At 36.7% G+C, this 22,573-nt stretch overlaps 2 protein-coding genes across 2 annotated transcripts; both read left to right on the top strand.

The window, feature by feature from the left end:
* The first annotated feature begins 705 nt into the window (after nucleotides 1-705).
* On the top strand, nucleotides 706-2,215 carry LOC138888596 (uncharacterized). The gene is made up of 4 exons (XM_070170488.1): nucleotides 706-817; nucleotides 1,113-1,326; nucleotides 1,444-1,588; nucleotides 1,637-2,215. The coding sequence occupies exons 1-4, from the start codon at nucleotides 706-708 to the stop codon at nucleotides 2,213-2,215; spliced, it is 1,050 nt and encodes a 349-aa protein (XP_070026589.1).
* A 121-nt stretch (nucleotides 2,216-2,336) lies between these two features.
* LOC138888595 (uncharacterized) lies at nucleotides 2,337-2,846 on the top strand. The gene has a single exon (XM_070170487.1). It carries the CDS (start codon nucleotides 2,337-2,339, stop codon nucleotides 2,844-2,846), a length of 510 nt encoding a protein of 169 aa, XP_070026588.1.
* The last annotated feature ends 19,727 nt before the right edge of the window (nucleotides 2,847-22,573 follow it).

Raw genomic sequence — 22,573 nt, 5'->3', positions numbered from 1 at the left:
CCATGTTTGCAGATACATGCAAAGCTGAGTTCGCTCCTGAGCGCTGATTCTTTCCAGACCAGGCGGTGACTAGGAGTAACGAGGTAGCTGTTGACGTCCGCAGCCCCGTTTTCTCCCTTATCTTTGTTATTTATGATAATTCCAGACTTTGTAAAATATTAGTAAACTCTGTAGTAGCTCATGACTTGTGACACCCCGATTTCGGGCTGAGTTGGGAGGGTTTTCCTTGTTCTATCACGTTTATTTCGCATTTAAGATTATATTGCCCATGATTTAGACTTATTCCTGCTAAGTAATTATAAAGAGATGTACTGTTTTGTTGATTGGCTGGCCTTGTCCTCACGAGAGGCGCCATCACGACCGGGTTGGGATTTTGGGTCGTGACAGTTAGTTACTATTACTACTAACTGATTTCGTTTACCATTTTTTCATAACATCTATTGCTAATTAGTACTAATATATTTACTATTATCATATACTACTACTACTACTCTACAACTATTAATAATAATAATAACAACAACAACAACAACAACATTATCATACTACTATTTTTATTTGATCGCTTATTATTTTTGTCATCTTTGTAATCTTTGTTGTCCTTGTTATTCATCACTTTCTCTTAATTATTTTCTTCTAAGTACAACTACTACTACCACTTTAGGAGTTAAGTTCAGTTTGTTTTTTTAGAATTTTGAGTAGTTTATGACCCGCTATTCTATAAAAGAGTTGGTCAATTACGATCCTGAAATTGAAAGATCTCTTCGATTGAGCAGGAATGGACAAGCATTATCTTCTCAAAGCATAGCTTGTGAAGGTATGGAGAATCAAGAAGTAGAAAATATCAACCCACGCGAAGTACCACCACCAGTACAAATAGAGGATCAATTTGATGAAGTGGCGCCAAGGCCAGCAAACAGAATCCTAAGGATTATGCTAGACCTGACCGCTTCAACTGTGAATCTAGTGTCAGAAAACTTCCAGTGGCAGCCAACCACTTTGAAATCAGGACTGGCCTGATTCAAACAATTTAACAGTCTTGCATCTTCACTGGAGACGCAAGTGAAAACCCACACAGTCATCTAATTGACTTTTGGAACTTGTTGAAACAGCTAAGTATAATGGAGTACTTCCTAAAGCTATCAAGTTAAGGCTATTTCCTTTCTCTTTAAAAGGAGATGCCAAGACTTGGTTGCGAAGTTTGCCACAAGGTTCCATTACCACATGGGATCAAATGACTCAAAAATTTTTAAACGAATATTTTTCCCCTGCTAAAACCACAAAGTTAAGACAAGACATATATAATTTCTTGCAGACTGACACAGAGTCAGTTTATCAAGCTTGGTAAAGGTTAAAAGCAATGTTAAGAAAATGTCCACACCACGATATTCCTGAACATATACAATTGTATATTTTTTATCACGGGCTAAAACCCTCTTCTAGAAATGTGATAGATGCAGCTGCAGGAGGTTCAGTAATGGGAAAAACAATACAGGAAGCGTTGCAATTGTTGAATGAAATTTCTGAGAATGCCATCCAATGGCCATCTGAGCGTATAATTATCAAGAAGGTCGTTACAGTAAATCAGGTTGATGCTTTAAATACACTAACACAATAAATTGTTTCTTTGGCACAGAAGTTTGACACTTTTCAGGTGAATACACAACAACTAAGCCAATCTGAGGCTTGTGACATGTGTGGAGGAAATCATCAGAACCATGAATGTCAAGCAACCAATCACAATGATGAACATGTCAATGTCATCGGTTACAAGCAATATCCTTTTGAAAGTCCAATGACACAGAAACATCCAGGATTTCAATGGAGCAATCCAAATTGTACAGACAAATCTCAAAGCTTCCAGAAGCAACAAATACAAGGTCCACCCGGATACCAGAATCCAAATCATGGTCAATCAAACTTTAGACCTTATCAACAAGCAGGGCCCTATCAGCAAAGGCCTCAACAAGCTCATTCAAGTCTTGATGATCTTTTGTATAAGTATATTAAGATCACTAATGAAAAGATGGAGAGCCAAAATTCATCCCTCAAAAATCTAGAAATACAGTTGAGCCAATTGACAGCTCTTGTTTCAGAAAAGATTCAAGGTCCCTTAACAAGCAATACAGATAAAAACCCAAAAGAGCACCTTAAGGCCATCACCTTACGATCAGGTAAGGAGCTTGATGAACCCTATGCAAACCAGTCAGAATAACAGGTAAACAACAATAAGAATGTTGAAATACCCTCTTAACCATCTCAAAAAAATGAAGTCAAGAAAAAAATATTGAAAAATTGACTCCTCTCCCTGTGAATATTCCCTTTCCACAAAAAAAATGAAAAGAGAAAAGCTTGACAACCAATTTGCAAAATTTTTGGAGATTTTAAAACAAAGTCACATCAATATTCCTTTTACTGATGCTTTGTTACAAATGCCTTCATATGCCAAATTTTTAAAGGAAATTTTGTCAAGTAAAAGCAAATTAGAAGAAATTTCTGTGGTAATGCTTACGGAAAAATGCAGTGCTATACTTCAAAATAAGCTACCACAAAAACTTGGTGATCCAAGCAGTTTTGCAATTCCATGCACTTTGGGAGGAGTATATTTTGCAAAAACACTTTGTGATTCTGGAGCTTCAATAAATTTAATGCCATTTTCTATCTTTATAAAGTTAGATCTTGGTGAAATAAAAGACACAAGTGTTTCTCTTCAGTTTGCAGATCAAAGTACTAAGAAACCTAAGGGAATAATTGAAAATGTACTCGTAAGAGTAGATAAGTTTGTTTTCCCTGTAGACTTTATAGTACTTGAAATGAAAGAATGTCCTAGTGAACCAATAATTTGAGGTAGACCATTTCTTGCTACAAGAAGAGCAATTATAGTGTTCATCAAGGACAATTAATTTTATGAGTTGATGAAGAAAGAGTCATATTTGATATGCAAAAGATACTAAGATATTCAGGAGATGAAACATCATCTTCATGTTTTTCAATTGACATGATTAGTTATCTTATAGATGAATTCAAAGATGATCAATTAATTTCAAAGTCAATGGAAAGATGCTTGATCAAATCAGGCTCCAGACAGGATGATGATTCCACCATCAGAAAAGAAGCTGAAATATTGGACAAAGATTCAGAAGAAGAAGAGATAAAATCTGAAATAGTTCAATCAAAAATTGAACTCAAAACTCTCCCTTCTCATTTGAAATATGTTTATCTTGAGAAAGAATTATTTCCAGCAATTATTTCATCTTCTCTTACTGCAAAACAAGAAAATAGTTTGATTAAAGTATTGAAAGCACACAAAGGAGCCTTGGGGTGGATTGTAGAAGATATTAAAGGGATTAGTCCGGATATTTGTACACACAGAATCCTCATGGAGGATAGCTACAAGCCAATAGTCCATCCGCAAGGAAGATTGAATCCAACAATGCAAGAAGTAGTGAAAAAAGAGATCGTAAAGCTATTGGCAGCATGTATTATATACCCCATTTCTGATAGCCCGTGGATAAGTCCCGTACAGCTTGTACCAAAGAAAGGAGGTATGACAGTTATAAAAAATAAAAATAATGAGCTCATACCTACCAGGACTATTACAGGATGGAGAGTCTGTATTGATTACTGACGTCTCAATGATGTCACTAGAAATATCATTTTCCTTTGTCATTTATTGATCAAATGTTGGAAAGAATTGCAGGATATGGGTTTTACTGTTTTCTTGATGGATATTCAGGAGCACCAGAAGATCAAGATAAGACAACATTCACATGCCCTCATGGAACATATGCCTATAGGAGAATGCTATTTGGTCTGTGCAACGCCCCTGCTACATTTCAGCGTTGCATGTCGGCAATTTTTGCTGACATGACTGACAAATTTCTTGAAATTTTTATGGATGATTTTACACTATTTGGCAAAACATATAAGGATTGTCTTAACCATTTGACCTTAGTTCTTAAAAGATGTGAAGAAACAAACTTAGTTCTTAATTGGAAAAGTGTCATTTTATGGTTACTGAAGGAATTGTTTTAGGACATAAAATCACTGCTAAAGGGATAGAAGTTGATAAGGCAAAAATTAATCTTATAGCAAGATTACCCCCTCCCACAACGTGAAAGGAATTAGAAGCTTTCTAGGTCATGCAGGTTTTTACAAACGATTCATAAAAGACTTCTCAAAGATTTCAAAACCGTTAACTAACCTCTTGATGAAAGACACTAAGTTTAATTTTTCAGGTAACTGTGTGAAAGCATTTGAAACCCTTAAGGAAAAGTTATCAACTGCACATGTAGTTGTGTCCCCTGATTGGAACCAACCTTTTGAGGTCATGTATGATGCTAGTGATACAGCAGTTGAAGTTGTTTTAGGCCAAAGAAGGGATAACATTTTTCGTCCCATTTACTATGCTAGTAGGACATTGAGTGAGACACAAGTGAATTATGCCACGACAGAAAAAGAGTTACTAGTAGTAGTGTTTGCTTTTGATAAGTTTCACTCCAATTTGATAGGAACCAAAGTCACTGTTTTTACTGATCATGCAGCTTTAAAATACCTCTTAGCTAAGAAAGATGCTCGACCTAGATTATTAAGATGGATTTTACTTCTGCAAGAATTTGACCTTGAGATAAAGGACAAAAAGGGGACAGAGAAACAAGTAGCTGTCCATTTGTCTATATTAGAAAACCCTCCCCTTGAGTTTAATGAGATAAAAGAAAAATTTCCTGATGAACATATTTTTTCAGTTGACACAATTGTGACTCAACCACCCTGGTTTACAGATATCGTGAATTACTTGGTTGGAAAGTGGATACCGCAAGATTTCTCTTACCAGCAAAGAAAAAAACTTATATCTGATGCAATGTATTATCTGTGGGATGAACCTTTCTTATTCAAAAATTGTGAAGATAATATCATTAGAAGGTGTGTACCTGAAGAAGAAATGAATAAAATTCTATATCATTGTCACGATGGAGCAATTGGAGGACATTATGCAGCAAATCGAATAGCTTTTAAAGTTTTAGAAGCCGGATTCTTCTGGCCCACACTCTTTAAAGATGCCCGAGCATATGTAGCACAATGTGATAGGTGTCAGAGAACATGTAATATCACCAAGAAAGATGAGATGTCACTGCAATCAATACATGTATGTGAAATTTTTATGTTTGGGGAATAGATTTTATGGGTCCTTTTCCTTCTCACTCTTTTGAATATATCCTTGTGGCTGTGGATTACGTATCAAGATGGGTTGAAGTCATCCCTACAAGAAAGAATGATGCTCGTACAATGTGTAATTTTCTTAGAAAAAATATTTTTACCATATTTGGCACACTGCGAGTCATCATTAGTGACCAAGGAGCTTATTTCATCAATAGGCAATTTTCTGCTTTACTGTCAAAATATAATGTGACTCACAAAACAGGAACACCATATCATGCTCAAACTCAAGGGCAAGTTGAGGTTTCCAACCGCGAGTTAAAAAGAATTCTTGAAAAAACGGTTGGAATCTAAAGAAAAGACTGGGCTTTAAAATTAGATGATGCATTATGGGCGTACCGAACGACTTTCAAAACGCCAATTGGAACATCTCCATATAGATTAGTCTTTGGAAAAGCTTGTCATTTGCCCGTAGAATTAGAACATAAAACGTTTTGGGCATTGAAAGCACTGAACTTTGATTTAACCTCCGCTGGTAAAAAGCGATTTATTCAGGTTAATGAATTGGAAGAACTGAGATTGGGAGCCTATGAAAATGCTAAAAATTTTAAAGAAAAAACAAAAATATGGCATGACAAGTTGATCCGACAAAAGAGTTTCAAAATTGGAGATCATGTACTTCTTTACAATAGCCGATTCAGGTTATTCCCAGGAAAATTAAAATTCAGGTGGACGGGTCCTTACAATGTTATAGGTGTTACTCCGTGCGGGGCAATTGAAATTCAGAAAAATGGAGGAGACAAGTTTAAGGTAAATGGTCACAGGCTAAAATTGTACTATGGAAGACATTTTGAACAACATCCATCGGTTACTTTGATAGACTGATGAATTCTGCAATTAATAAGTCGAGCTGACGACGTTAAACTCAGAACTAAGATACAAAACCCGTAGCCATTGAGGGAGAAACAATGGAGCCTCATAAGCCCGACATAGATTGGGGTAATTAAATGCTTAATCAATTGATCTGGTCAATATCCAGGTTATTGTACAACCAGAACATCTCATGAAGGCCTCTACAAAAACAGAGTCACCTGTGCAGGAGTAACTCCATGGTGATCGGTATGCCTAAGTAATTGGTTGATTAACCATTTAATGAATCAATTCAAAATGTTGGCACAAGTAAATTTGTTGGTTTATATAAGGTCTTCAATTAGTCAGTCTATTACATATAAAAACATGTGTTGTCACACACTCTTTCAAGTTTCTCTCTCTCTCTCTCTCTCTCTCTCTCTATATATATATATATATATATATATATATATATATCCATGTTTTATTTTATTCTTAATTTTTGTTCTTGTACAATATTAAAGTTTTAACGTAAAAGTTTACATATTTTTCAAACATTTCATTTATGCCATATAACTTCCAAGTTTGTGATTTTATTTTTGTGAAGGCAAGAACGAGTATCTCCAAATTTGAGAACGTGTTGGAATTGAGAAGCATTATGATCTCAACAGGTATAATCAATAAAATTCTGCTAGAACTTGCCCCAAATGTCTATCAAGGAGAAATTCTAGACAACACTATTTTTAGAATGAAATTAGGCTTTCTTTGACACCTTTTTTAGCTATCTATTTTTAACCACAAATATTTATATTTTACCTTTTAGCACCCAACTTTGAGCCCCCAAAAAAAAGAGGGATAAACCAACTTTTATTGATACACCATATTGGTTTACCTTACAAAAAGATTGATACTACTCTTTCCGGCTATAGTTAAGCAAATGATGACTTAAGTGATATTAATTATGAAATTGGAGATCGGGACCTTTAGCCCAATCTCTAGATTTATTTTCTTGTGTTGAGTTGTACATAGTTACTTTGATAAAATAATCGGCTCTCATAATAAAAATGGATGGAACAAAGTCACTACAAATATATCCTTTTACCTTACCAGCATTAAGCCTATCATTACAAGCCTAAAAAAGTCCTAAAATAATTTTAGAAATTAGTGTTGATTCTACATTAGTGGAGACTGACATGAAGGGCAAGTCTATGGACAAAATTTGAGAAACTCGAAATTGTAATCATAATGTTATCAATCTCAAAAGGTTCATCAAAAGAGGAGTTGAAAGTTTTTGGCAAACAAAAGCAGAAGCAGAAACAAGGTATAGATTTGGCGACTTGAAAAACTTATAGGTTTTGAATTTTATGTGAAACTTTATTTTTTTACTTTTCTACTCTATAAGAAACAACAATTATTAATAAAATTACTGTCTCGAGGATGAGCAAGGATTCAAGTGCAGGGGAGTTTGATGACTATAAAATATTCATATATTATATACTTAAAAATAAATTATTTTAAATAATATATATAATATATCAATTATCTGTATTTTCTAATAGTATTTTGCAGAAAATAAAAATATCATGATAAAGAAAATAAAAGAATAAAAGAGAAGCACGAGGCATCATGGCAAAAGAACCATGAGGTATCATGGCAATAGAAGCACGACGCATCATGGCAATAGAAGCATGACGCATCATGGCAAAAGAACCACGAGGCATCGTGTCACCTTATGAGATTTGATTTCTATAAATAGGATGTTTGTGTTGAAAGGAATAGATATACGTGCCTAATTAGCAAACTTTTCTCTAGCTTTGGTCTTTACTTCTCTCTTTATCTATTTCATTTTATCTTGTAGTCTTTGAATTTTCTAAGAGTGTTAATAGTATTTTAAGAATTTCTTTCTTTGTGAGATTTAAATACTCCATAATGGAGTAATCTCTTTTGTTGGGATAGTTGATGAAGCTCGATAAAGTTATAATATTAATCTCAATTTTACTACATGCTTGACCTGAAACTTTCTAATTATATTTCTATATTGTGCTGGAATATTAGTTTTAATTAATTATTATCACTTCTATCTATTTATTCTCCAAAGTTAGTTGTATGTCAATTTTGTAATTCTCACGAAGCAAAATTAATATACGATAACTATTGGGTAAAATAATAGAGTGAGAGTAATTCTTTTTAAGCTATCATTCCAAGTCTGTAATCTTGCTTACTTCCATTCTAATTCTCACGGAGGAGTTGTAGTTGGCAAGATTATTGATTTTTAGTAAAAATTAATCGCGGGAGGTTTTTGCTATCTTTAGCATAATTCAGGCAAGAAAATTATTTCAGTTTAATCGTCACGAGTCATATATCAATTGATTTACATAACCTCGCGGAGTGTTATTAATTGATTATTTCTTAGTGAGCAAAATATAATTGTATTAGCAATAAACAGTTATTCCTAAGAGAAATACATGTAGAAGCTAAGATTTTATTATTATCACGCTATCGAGTGAATTCAATGATTCCCAACTCTTTTTAAATATAAATCTTCCGAAAGTTATTTTGTTTCAACTTAAGCAATTTAAATTTTCAACAAACAAAACTTCATCAATCTGATTCTCTCAAATAGTAGTAAGAATATTATAAGTTTGTAGCTAGATTCTCCAATCTCTGTGGGACGATATCATAAACTATACTAGAACTTGACAAAGTACGAGTAGCAAAATCTTATACGCATTGGCCTCGTCACCATAACAGTAGAATACTTCTGAATAACATCAATTACGGCGGCCGATCGGCCTCATACGTACCGTCACGAATTACTTACACAACTTGATCACGCTGAAGGAACTGATCACTACCACCAATATGTCAACTCAACTATGGCTAACCAATCTATCTTCTTCCAATTTATCCTTAATTGCCTTAGAAATGATAATAACCTCATTCAACAAATAACACACTTTATCCGCACTCATCTTGAGTGACCTTGAATCACGAGACCATGCTGTCTCAAATCCCACGAACCATTTCATATTTCCCAAATGCTACACCGCAAGTCAAAACATCACAGAATATTCTGGGCCTCTTCTTATAAGCCGCTACAAAAGCGTGATTCTTAACCATACTTGTAGGCTCGAAATCATTAGGCACAAAACTTTACCCCTTTGAATCCACTAGGGCCATTGTTGAGAGCCACCCGCTCTGACTTAGCCCCGAATATAATCAACTTTATGAATCTTCTAGCACATTAACCCTCTTGATGAAGCATGCGGCATAATCACTTCCCTTGAACCCACATATATACAAGGCATAAATCCTGAATCCTTCCCCAAGTCTGAACATGAGCCAATAAGGCCAACCATAGCACACCTTTAGGCTTTAACAATCCCTTTGCTCAAATTACTACTTATGTTCTTTTCCCGTAGCTGAAATAACCTATCAATATGCTACTAACCAGAAACCTCACAAGTAGTTAACCATGCAACCCCATCATAGGCGGTGGGACTCTCCCACTTAGCTTGAAGCCACCATTACACAACTCTGGAATTCACCAGGATTCTTTATCTCTTATTGACATAACCTTGCGCAATCAATTGCCAAAATTCTCAGAATCTTTATGTAAAACCCCCTTTTTATACTCTGAATCATCAACCACCTTCGCACGACCGATCTCTTTGCTGTATAACTAATAGAATTCTTCACAAAAGCTTCACCAACCATGCGATCGCCGATCTGCTCACTGGAGATAACCCCCCTGTGGAATTTACTTGCCAACATCTTCCAACACTGTTGCACGGGGTACAATCACTATGACTTCAATAACCCATCCTGAGTTCGAGCTCACTCTCTAGTTGTACAAGTCCATTCACCCCTCGTGGACATCAATTAAATGTGCGGCAACATCCTTCCAAATTTAAATTTATGTTGTATCCTTCTTCACTTCCATCAGCTCTTTCCCGTTATATCAAATCTCCTACCGCATAATGGCCCATACTTCAATTTAAATTCGTAGACCCCAATCACTAAAACTCCCAAGTCGTTCCAAACTCTCCTCAAGGTGCGTAGTCATCCTACCACCAATCCCATACGCAACTCCGCCACTCTACCACTTTGGTGGAACTCACCCTTTTAATCGACCACTCGACCTTTGCCTCTTATACTTGGCCTTCTAGAAATTTTAGCTACCGCCTGACACTCCCCACATGTACTTCCTTATCCCTTGTTGCTCAGTTGTTGCCTTAAATAAAATCTATCTTCGTAGCACTTGAAACCACAAATCGCTACTAATTTTAACCCTTACGAAGATCATCTTTCTCGAGCCGTCAACATTAGAAACACCGATTCAATCCTGAACCACCCACCCCGCGATATCTAACAATCATTTCTCCAATATTATTTCACAATATCATACTCCAAAGGCAAATTGCAGAAGACCATAACACCTGCGAACTTAACACATACAATCGAGGACGACGACACCACGTCGCAGATGGAAATCCCATCACACTTGAAATCACCAAGTCTTGTTACTCCATCACTCCAAATCTGGACATCCCTAGGCCAATTGCGTTTCCTCCGCCGGAATGAAATATCAGATCTCTAAATCGTGCACTGAGTAGACTTCCTTTCAGATCGTTTACCGGCCCAACACACAAGCAAATATCCTACCATCAAGTCAATATTGTGTGATAACTAATCGTGAGCATCATAGTAATATATACACAGCCTCCAAGCTTTTAGAAGCACAACTACCGAGTCGAAACGATAGAAAAAATCCTTCCACAAGGCGACGATAATAGACCAACCGACTATACAGGGAGGAACGTCCCGCACCACATTTGTAGTACCATTACAATTTTTCAATTCTCGATTTATAACAAGTGGCTCGCGTCGCGTAAGATTGAGTAAGAAGGAAATAAGGGCATAAGCCTAAAGGAATCAAACCACACGATGAGGAATCAAGAAGGGAAGTGCTCCTAACAGTCCTGTAGCCTCTCGAAGATAAGTACAGACGTCTCCATACCGATCCGCAAGACTCTACTAGACTCGCTCATGAATCGTGAGACCTAAGAGAACCTAGTGCTCTGATACCATGTTGTCACGACCCAAAATCCACTAAGGGTCGTGATGGTGCCAGACACCGCTGTCAGGCAAGCCAACCAAGCTACTTAATTAAATTCTCGTTTTAATAATTTTATAAACTATGATTTTCCTTCAGTTTTACCAATAAAAGATAATCTCTTCAAGTCAAATATAATTGTTAAGAAGTTAATACAAGATACCCCGTGATCCTCCCAGGACCGGTGTCACAAGTGCATGAGCATCTACCAGCGAATGAGTTAAAATACAGTGACTGTCCGGAATACAAGAGGACAGAAATGAAAATACAATACAATACTCTGAAGGAGACTCTGCTGGTTGTGGGTCGTCTCGATAAATGCAACTCACCTAAGTCTCAGTATCAACCTTGCCGCTATGCCACTAAGCCACTAGCCACATATGAACATATGCAATAAAAATGCACAGCAAGTGTAGTATGAGTACGAAAATAACGTGTACCTAATGAGTATCACGTCTAATCTCGAAGAAGTAGAGACAAGAGGTTGACCTCGACACTTACTAGTGGTCCAATAGTAATATTATTAATGCGATGAATCACGGATTTATTAAGAACAACAGTAAATTCAAATAAGTCACGAATCAGGTAAAAGCCCCCTTTTATCAAAAGTCTTGGGATTCATAATCCATTAATTAACAATTATCTCAAGTCGGGGAGAGCAAATATCAATATCAATAAATCTCAAGGCAAGCAATACAAGCATGCGCAAATCATGTCGAGGACGTACGGCTCGATCCAATAATATTTAAATTGTGCACTTCCAGAGGGTCGAATGGCGCGAACCATAGATGCATCTATTTAATCTGTCAAGGCATTCGGCCCGCTCCGAAATTAAGCACACACAGACAGTTAATCAAGAAGTCAACAGGGAATAATTATCCAAAGGAACGCCAATTCTCTTTTAAAGATTTTTGAAAATGAAGTTTAAATCTTTTTAGAAATTTATTTACTAATCCAATATGGTTTAAGCAATTCAAACGGTCATCAAGGTTACAAGTATTCCAAGTATAGCATGCTTTTGGGTCCTAGACTACCCGGACTTACACATAATAGTAGCTACGCACGGACTCTCGTCACCTCCTGCGTACGTAGCCCCCACAAATAGGAGCACATAACCAATTATTTTACCTATGGGGATAATTCCCTCTTACAAGATTAGAAAGGAAACTCACCTCGCCTGAAGATCCATAACGAGCATTCCACGCTCTTCCGAAGACTCGAATCGATGCACAATGCTTCCAATACTAGCCAATAATTATGTAAATCCATTAATATATGTTCAATTACTCATTACAATCCAATTTATAACAATTCCTAACCTCGATCGAAAAGTTGACAAAATTGCCCTCGGGCCCACGAGCCCGGATTCCAAAAAAATTCAAAGATAGTGTTTACCCATGAACTCACGAACTCAAATATACGATTTTCTCTTAATTTCATACCCAAGATCATGGTCAAATTCCAAAAATACAAATTTTCTAGGTTTCTCCTCAAACCCCAAATTTTTACCAAATTTTCATGCTCAAATCCGTACATAATCAATGTATTTAACTCAAGGTAGGTGGGGTTATCTGAAATTATCGTTGATGATAAAAAACCCCTCTTGAAACCCTCTAAGAATTGCCCAAGCCAAGAGAAAGATGAAAGAAAATGGCCAAATCCCGACTTTAAAACAACCCACTGCCTCCAGCCTTTTCCGCACCTGCGGTCTCACAGGTGCGAACCAAACACCGCTTCTACGGTCCAGGGCTCCCAGCCCATTCCGCTTCTGCGTCCTCTCCTCCGCAGATACGGTCCCGCATTTGAGGGAAAATGACCGCATCTGCGGTCCCAGTCTAGCTGTCCATGTCTGCTTCTGCTGCACGAAGGCCGCTTCTGCGGCTCCGCACCTGCGGCCCTAGTCTCGCAGGTGCGGTTACACCAGCAACCAGCAACTTCAGCCCTTTACAAAATTCCATTTTCGATCCGTTAACCACCCGAAATCCACCCCAGGCCCCCGTTCAATCATACCAACCAGTCCCATAACATATTATGGACTTGCTCGAGGTTTCAAATCACTTCAAACATTGTTAAAATCATGAATCAACCTCCAATCCAAGCTTAAATGAACTTTAAAACTTCAAACTTCTACATTCGATGCCGAAACCTATCAAATCATGTCTGATTGACCTCAAAGTTTGCACATAAGTCATATTCAACATTATGAACCTGCTCCAACTTTCGAAATTGGAATCCAACTTCGATATCAAAAAGTTCACTTCCGATCAAACATCTCAAAAACCTTCAAATTTCTATCTTTAGCCAAATGAGTCCAAAATGACCCACGGACCTCCGAATTCACGTCCGATCATGCTCCCAAAACCAGAATCACCATACGGAGCTATTCCTAGACTCGGAATCCCAAATGGACATTGATAACACTGAAATGCACTTCAACCTAAACTTATGAAATTCTTCCAAAATGCTAACTCCTACAATAGGCGCCAAAATGCTCCCGGGTCATCTAAAACCTGATCTAGACATACGCCCAAGTCTAAAATCATCATACGAATCTACTGGAACCTTCAGATCCCAATTCCCAGGTCATTTACTCTGAAATCCAATCTTAGTCAATTCTTTCAACTTAAAGCTTCCGAAATGAGAATTCTCTTTCCAAATCAACTCCGAACTTCCTAGAATTCAATTCCGACCGTGCGCACAAGTCATAATACCTGAAGTGAAGCTGCTCATGGCCTCAAACTGCTAAATGACGCGCTAGAGCTCAAAACGATCGGCCGGGTCGTTACAAGACTATACCTGATAAATTTCTTACAGGATCTTTTTATTTAAATGGACAATATCTGCTCATTTGTGCCTATGCATGCACCATCATAAAGTTTACCTATGTAGTGTTAAGTTCCATGTAAAGCATCTCAGTGTTGTGATCCTTCTCGAGTCACTCTTTTACTCACTGGTGTATATGGCTTCTATGGTTTGAACAGTCACTCTACTCTCTTTCGAGTATCATCACGAAACCTTCTCACTGTCAAGTAACATGAGAGCATGCATCAACACCTATCATATGAGTGCATGTCAATCGAAATGGTCACCGTGTGCATAAAGTCTCTTTGAAAATTGAAATCCTCACATCTCCGTCATAGGAAGATCATGTGTCGCCATTGTGGTATAACTTTCGTGTTCACTTGGGACATCCCGTAGCAAGTAGATTGCTTTGTTCCTAGTATTGTGGTTGCCCATGATGTGCTCTTGTATTGTAGTTTGGAAGTTAGTATAGCAGAAGCATGTCCAGCTTATAACAAATGATTATCTTCTCTTTATACCTCCACAACGTGTTAATGGTGTTCCTTAGTTAGTGAATTCATTATGCTAGTTTCCCAACACTTGTTCGATAACCATGAGAGAACATGCCCTTCTATGTGTCACTATGATATTTTCTTTCTCATAAGGACCCTCAATAGGCTCTCCGTCAAAGACCAAATGAACTTTTAGGGGTTATCATAGCACAACTCCTACTTCTCATGTTTTCCTGTCTTTTATTAGCATCTGGGTATTTCTCAAGTAAAAATCCATAGAGAATTCTTCATGAACATCTGCAAACCTTCCATGATTATTTTGCACGGTCTCATTGAGTTTGGTTGTCTTTACACCCTCGACTTCTAGAATCATTGACTATGTCATTGTCATGTGCGGGGAGTTTTGCTATACTTGGTATTCCAGCTTCCTGGGTGGATATGAGTGTTATTTGTCTTTCTCCCCAGAGAATCATGTTAACCATTAGAACTCCTCTAACCAATACATGATTTCGTCCCGATATTAAGATGTCCTAGCTATGTGGTTTCACTCGTGAAAGGTTGAGATTAAATGCCTTCAGATTTTTGCACATATCATGAGCATATTATTTGGAAGACAAGTTGTCGTATCTTTAATTCTCTCATATAGGATCAATTATCGGGAAGGGTTAAGCTATTTGAAATATGATAATCTCATAAGTTTTCAACTTCTTTTCATCCTCATGGGCTTGTGGCATAGATTCATTGTGTCAGTTAACATTAGGAGTGTAATTCAACTTCATATACTTTGAAACCCATGTCGCATTCAAGGTTCCAGAGTATTCTCATTCTTGATAAACTGATTTTCCCTATGCTCCAGGAGACGACTGGGTCACGTACTTGAATATTCCTCCTTAATGATTCCTATCGCCAATGTCTTAGTTACCCCTATGCCTCATTTGTCTAATAATTGATCTCGTCACTATGATTAACCATGTTAGTATTGTTAGTAGTAATCTTCGTGTCTCTTAGCATATAACCTTATGAAATACTCTACTCAGCGCCTTAATGGATTTCTGTATAATTCCAGCTCAATCTTGAACTCCGTTGCTCCTCATTGTATTAAATCTATTGGGTATTGAAGGTTCAAACATGTCAAAGAGGAAGCATCCCCGTGTGATCACATATATTCGATAAGTAATTTTATGGTCAGTTTATGATAGCACATCTTAGAGTAATTGTTGAAGGTCATCAAAGGTTTAGCATGGATGTTCCTGTAGAGATTTAGAGTTTAGGAAGGTGAATGGGTTATTCTCAATATTTTCCCCCTGAAGATGTTACGTGAATTGATAATGAAGGTGAAATAAGTGTAGTTCACATTAGGCCGCGCTATGAGTATGATGTTTCCCCATCGTTGTTCTCCATGTATTCTGTGTTTTCATATGTCTATGTCTAAGAATGTAGTAGGAAATCCCTTGTGCATAATTTTTGTGGAAATTATTGAAGGTGGAGGTAATGGATAGTTGGCCTATTAAGGGTATCTATTTGTCATCCTTGTTAGGTAAGTTTGGGGTGGAGGTTGTTTCCGCGAATGTGTTATAGCAAAGTATGTAAGTATAAGAGGCCACATTGAAGGTCGAGAGTGTTGTGAAAATAATGTATTTTCTCTTGATTGTATAGCAATTGGTTTTGACTTGAAAGGTACCTTCTAGGTGTTATGACTTAAAAATGTACAGTTCATGTCCAGGTATCTTTATGTTAATGTAGTGCTTGTAATGCTGAAATTAGTATTATTGATATATACATTGTGGTGCTTTGTCTAGTTGTGGATGTGTTGTTAGGACGGTTTTGGTGATTCTCTGGCATGTGGATAGGCCTAGTTACAAAGGAGACTGCCAAAATTTTTGAAAAATTTAGGAGTTAGTCAAAATTTAGGGACTTGAGGTAGGTGAGAAAAGAGATATATTATGCTAAGCATTTAGGGCGGACTCTACTCATCATTTGAGGACGAATGATCCTAAGAGGGGAGAATGTAAGGCCCCAGAAAATTTTGCTATTTAATTTAGGATTTCGTGGTGCCAGGTAGGCTAATTATAATACTTTACGTGCTATTAAAATGATGGACATCAATTGAATTTGGTAAATAAGTGTATAAGTCATACAATAAGTAATTTGGAGTCCAAGGAAAGGCCTAAGTCTAAGTCAAATTGGAAAATTTCATAATAGGCTAAAATTCCAAATGAGTTCGTACAAGTCCACACTTTGGACGAGCATATATATATATATATATATATATATATATATATATATATATATATATATATATATATATATATATGAGGGTTTTTTTTTAACAACCTATCAAATAAAAGGTCTTCGAGTCTAGTTTCTAACTCTTCAAACCGTTCATCATTTGGACTTTCCTATACAAAGTTATGATCAAATTACCAAAGGCTGGATTTGTGATCACTTTCACGATCGCAAAATAACTCTGTGGACCACATACGCGTCGCATAGTGAAGCAGAGTCGGGAAAAAATTATGTTGTCACATATTGATTATGTTGTCGCATAATTGATTATGCTGTCGATTATCGCATAATGATTATGCTGCAAGTTTGCCGCCCACTTTGATAAATAAGCTTTGGGGCTTCATTTGGGGCTATTTTACACTAAATCTAGAGAGAGGTGAGAGCATTTTAGAGAGAGAAGGAGGAAGTCTAACATTATAACCATTCAATCTTTCATCAATCTTCAAGAATAAGGGAAACCAATCACAAGATCTTTACCTAATAGGTAAGGTTCTATACACTAGACTTTAATTTCAAGTTTTGGGTATAAGATGGGTTATTCAGGTATGATTCTTGGGTGTAATAGTATTATGTATACATGCATGTACAAATTAGGGTTGTGGGAAGATTTTTAAACATAAATAAGTAAATATTGGGTTGGGGAATGAAGGAAATCTTGTAGAAGGGCTTTGAAATCAAGATGCACAATTAGTGTTAGATAAAATGTTTAAATGAGCTGAAACCATCAATATCTTCCTAATTTGTGTTCGGTTTTGTTATGTCTCAAAGTAGACTGGGATTGCTAGAATTTCCGGAACATTGTAGTAACTTAAGGAAAGCTTAAACAAGGTATGATGGCTAAACTTTCTCTCTTGGAATCGAATTTCATAAATATTTTCATAAGTTCAAGCATGGCAGCTCAAAGATCGTAAATCTTATATTCCGAGTTATTATCCATAAACATGACTATTATATATATATATATATATATATATATACATACATACATACATACATACATACATACATACATACATACATACATACATACATACTAAGTATGAGTTGCATATTAAAATGTTACGGCTTGAGTCGTGTTTCAAATAAAGGCTAGTATACCAAATTGTGTGAGAAAACTCGATATGGTTGATACTCCTAATTGCTCTTATGTGTACCAAATGTATTTGATTGATTGTGTCTAGTTGTTGCTAATCTATAAAGATGTTTGAAATGAATTAAATGAATTTGGAAAATAGAGTGTGGCCAACGTGCCGAGAACTTGAGTTATAAATTGTGCCTGGTGATGCCTATGACATGAGAAAATGTGAGCAGATTATGAAACGAGCCTTGACTTTACTTTCCGTAAATGACTTCAAAAATAAAGTGGCCTAAAGGCTTTGTACTCAATTTATGCCCATAAGTGGCCGTTCGAGATAATATTTTGCCTTATAAGTATATCCAATGTGATCCAAGTTGTTACATACTCCGATGTTGAAATTGTTTATTGTCGTGATTGGAAAAGAGTAATTCAAGAATAATTGGTGTGATTTCTTGCTATGACTTTTATGTGTGTTTCTATTGTAGTTTGGTGTGTCCCCTACTTTTGGAAGAATCCTTTATGTTTAAAGTTTCATTGCTAATGAACTTAAAGTGTATGATTTCGGAAATATTCTATATGACTATGATTCATGTTTCCTCTCATGTATACTTGATATCTTGAATTGAATGGCTTGTTGTTGAAATTGATATTGATGTGAAATGTGAGGGAAAGAAGTTTGAGTTATGAAAGGTAGCCTAGTGTCAAGTATGATGTGATAATTGTGGCCCCAAGTACCGATGAACTTATGTATGTGAAATAAAAATTGAAATGAGATGAATGATGGAAAAGGAAAAACGTCCTGGTAAGACGGCCTAGCCGATCGGGCCGTGATCAGACGTCATGCCGTACACATGGTGGTATTGTACTAATATTGAAATTGGAAAGTGACAATAAAATTCTAATTGAGGTACACGTCTCAAATAAGACAGCCTAGCCAATCGGGTCGAGATTGGACTCCGTGCTAAGATTCATGGTGGAATATGTATATGTATATGTTGGCACAGAAGTTGGGATTGAAATTGGGAGTTGGTTATGATGTGCATATTGTGAACAGTGGTATTGTGAATTGTGGTGAATCGGTATTAAATATCTTCTATCCAATAATAGTATTGTCTTTGTATCCCGAGTTTCATTTTTTTACCATATGAACTTTCGTATATTGAAAATTTGTAATGTTTAATTTGGCCTTGGATATCATTGATTGTTACTTGTTGTTTACATGATTGTCTTTCCTTATATTGGCATTCTATTTTGAAAGAGGACTTTTAGCTATTCATACTAGTGCTATTCGACGGCGCTAACGTCCCTTTTGCCGGGGGCGATACATCTTTAAATGGATGTAGGTGGTTCCATAGCAGGTAGTGTTGGTCGTAGCTAGTGGCGCATCCTCTTTTCAGCCAACTTGGTGAGACCCACTTCATTTCGGGGTATTGTATCATTTGTTTATCATGTACTTGTATTTTGAGGTATAGCCAGAGCCTTGTTGCTATCATTTCCATATTATTCTTCAGTTGCATTTAGAGGCTCCGTAGACAGGTTGTGGGTGGAGTTTGATAATGGGGAATTGAATTAAAAATATTGATATTTGGCAAAGATGTATAAAACTTGTAATATTTTGAAAATTATGAACGAAGTTGCTAATAGAAATGAAATGAGAGTCGTTAATGATATATTTACAAAGTATGATTAATGGAGTTCATCTCCTCTTTATTCGTGAATTAGTTTGCATAGAATAAAACCTAACATGCTTGCTCAGTTGGGTTTACTTGGTTGAGTGCCGGTCACGCTCCTCAGTTTTGGGGCGTGACATGAGCGCACAACATCACATATGAGCGATCGAGAAGAGTCAAAGTCATAGATTTCAAGCTGAAGAAAAGCCGCACAATAAGAAAAGAATAAAGGAATTTTTTTTCTAAATGCCATGTAGCCTCCCAAAGTTAGGTATGGTCGTCAACATACCGATCCGCAGGACTCTACTAGACGCTTGCTCATGACTCGTAGAACCTACGAACCTAGTGCTCTGATAACACATTGTCACGACCCAAAAATTATAAGTCGTGATGGCACATAACTCAACCCGCTAGGTAAGCTAACTAACAGAAAAACATAACTCAATTGAGATAACTGAACATTTACAAGTTTACCCAAGAACTGGTAGTACGAATCACGAGCTTTTAAGATTTGGAATTTCAAAACTGATACAAATAAATACACGTTCTGTTTGAAGGTTACATAAACAGATTAACAATAACCTAAGCCACCAAGGACAAGTGGCAACTATATCCAAATGCATGAACATATTCCGAACTAGCACCCGACGTCACTAGCAGCTTCAATCCAAAACCTGCACGCAATGTGCAGAAGTGCAGTATCCGTACAACCAACCCCATGTACTGGTAAGTATTTTGTCTAACCTCGTCGAAGTAGTGACGAGGCTTTTAGTTAAAAGATGTTTATTGTTATAACATGTACATTAGATTAGCAGTAAAGCAGTTCCAAGCATAACAGATAAAAGTATCATATACAACTCGGCGAGACAGTCAACACGTACTAAAAGGAACCATAATAGAAGATTTACGATCTTTCCTAGTATGAGAAGTATATCCGAAATATCAAATCACATGGCACGGTAACATCCTTCGTACTTTTATCTCATCCTCACCATGTATAAATAACTTTATGTACAATTCAATTAGCACGGCAACACCCTTCGTGCGTTCAACTCATCCTTCCAAATGTACGAGTTACAGAACCAACCAGATGATAGAAATATCGATAACAAGAATTACAAAATAGGAAATACACAAGTACAACAATGGACAAGGATACATATGTGGGCAACAGTAAAAGACTAAGCGAAAAGCATGTAAGTAATAACAACAATTGGAAAACAACGAATATCAACTTCAATTAACTAGTATATTAGAGGCCTAAGTACAAATATAATAAATAAGATAGGAATACATGATTTTACAAGTTGACAGGTAAGGACATGGATGGCTAACATAGTGGAAGGCTTATACTAAAGTGCAACAAAATAGACACAACATGAGTATAATTATAAAAGCAGAAAATAGGCATGGTATTTGCAAGTTAAGCAAGTAGAAGGGATGAGCAACACAACAACAATTGTAATAAAGATCAGGTGTGGGACAATAATAATATATCACTCCGAATTTATAATTGTGACAACAAAAGCTCGAGGCAAGGGAGGAAATGTATACATGGAAAAACAAATATCACATCATAATGCATGTCCCTCATCCTCTCCTGCACGGAAACACTCATCGTGTCATGACCTCACGATAATACACAATCATAACAATGTAAATTAAATGACACGGCATTACCCTTCGTACTTTTACTCTCAAATGATATGGTACGGCATCACCCTTCGTGCTTTTACTCTCAATAACATGGCACGACATCATCCTTTCTGCTTTTACTCTCAACCAATGATCCAAAAATACACTCAAGACCCTGGGGACTCCAAACCAAAAGTGCACACCCGTCTAAAAATATCATACGAACTAACTCGTGTGATCAAATCGCCAAAATAACACCTAGAACTACGAATTGGACACCAAATGAAATGAAATTTTCAAAAAAGCTTTGAAATCTCTATTTTTTCCACCGGACTCCGAAACCAAACTACGGACCCGGTATCAACAATGTCAAATATTCAATCAATTCTTAAAAACATTAGATTTTTCAGATTTTTAATTTTTAATAAAAATTCATAACTCAAGCTAGGGACCTCAGAATTCGATTCCGGGCATATGTCCAGATCCCATATTTCAATACGTCCCACCGGGACTGTTAAAATATAGGTCCGGGTCCATTTACTCAAAATGTTGACTGAAGTCAACTAAAATTAACTTTTTAGGCAAAAATTCTTGTTTTTATCAGTTTTTTAGCATATAGTCTCTCGGGTCAATACCCGAACTGCACACGCAAATCAAGGAAGGTTAGGATGAGACTCTAAAGGTTTCGAAACACAGAGTTTGGTTCTAAATCATCGAGCAAAGTACAGATACTCAAAACGACCAGTCAGGTCGTTACATGCACTTGTGGCCCAAAGAGAGCAGGTGCGATTGCACCAAATACAACAATGCTTCAGCAATCACACAAGTTAAATATTATTTCGGATTCAATCTGTATCATGCCCGGGGCCCCCGGGGCCCATATGAATATCTCAACAAATTTTGAAACACATAACGAACCTACTAGAGGCCGAAAATCACATACAAACAATATCGATTCAATGAATCGCAATCCAATTCAAGCCTACTGAAACTATGAACATCCGACTTTCAAAACTAACGTCCAATCATACTAAACAACTTCAATTAACCTTAAATTTTGCACGCAAGTCATAAATGACATGGCGAACCTACTCCAACTTCCAAAATCGGAATTCGATCCCGATATTAATATAGTCAACTCACTGTCAAACTTCTCAACCTTTGAAGCCTTCAACTTTCTAACTTTCGCCAATTCAAGTCGAAACGACCTACGGACCTCCAAATCAACATCTGGTTATGCTCCTAAGTTTAAAATCATCATACGGAGCTATTGGATGAGTCAAAACTCCATTCCGGAGTCGTCTACAGAAAAATCAAATTATGGTCAACTTTTTCAACTTAAGCCTCAAACTTAGGGACTATGTGTCCCACTTAACTCCGAAAGTCACCCGAAACCAAATCAATTACCCCGGCAAGTCACATAATCATAATACAATATAGAAGAGGCAATAAATAGGAGATCGGGGCTAAAATAATCAAAACGACTGGC

Source organism: Nicotiana sylvestris, chromosome 3 (genome assembly GCF_000393655.2).
Source record: "Nicotiana sylvestris chromosome 3, ASM39365v2, whole genome shotgun sequence".
NCBI classification, from domain to species: domain Eukaryota; kingdom Viridiplantae; phylum Streptophyta; class Magnoliopsida; order Solanales; family Solanaceae; genus Nicotiana; species Nicotiana sylvestris.
The sequence above is the reverse complement of the archived record's forward strand: the minus strand, read 5'-3'. Positions and strand labels throughout refer to the sequence as shown.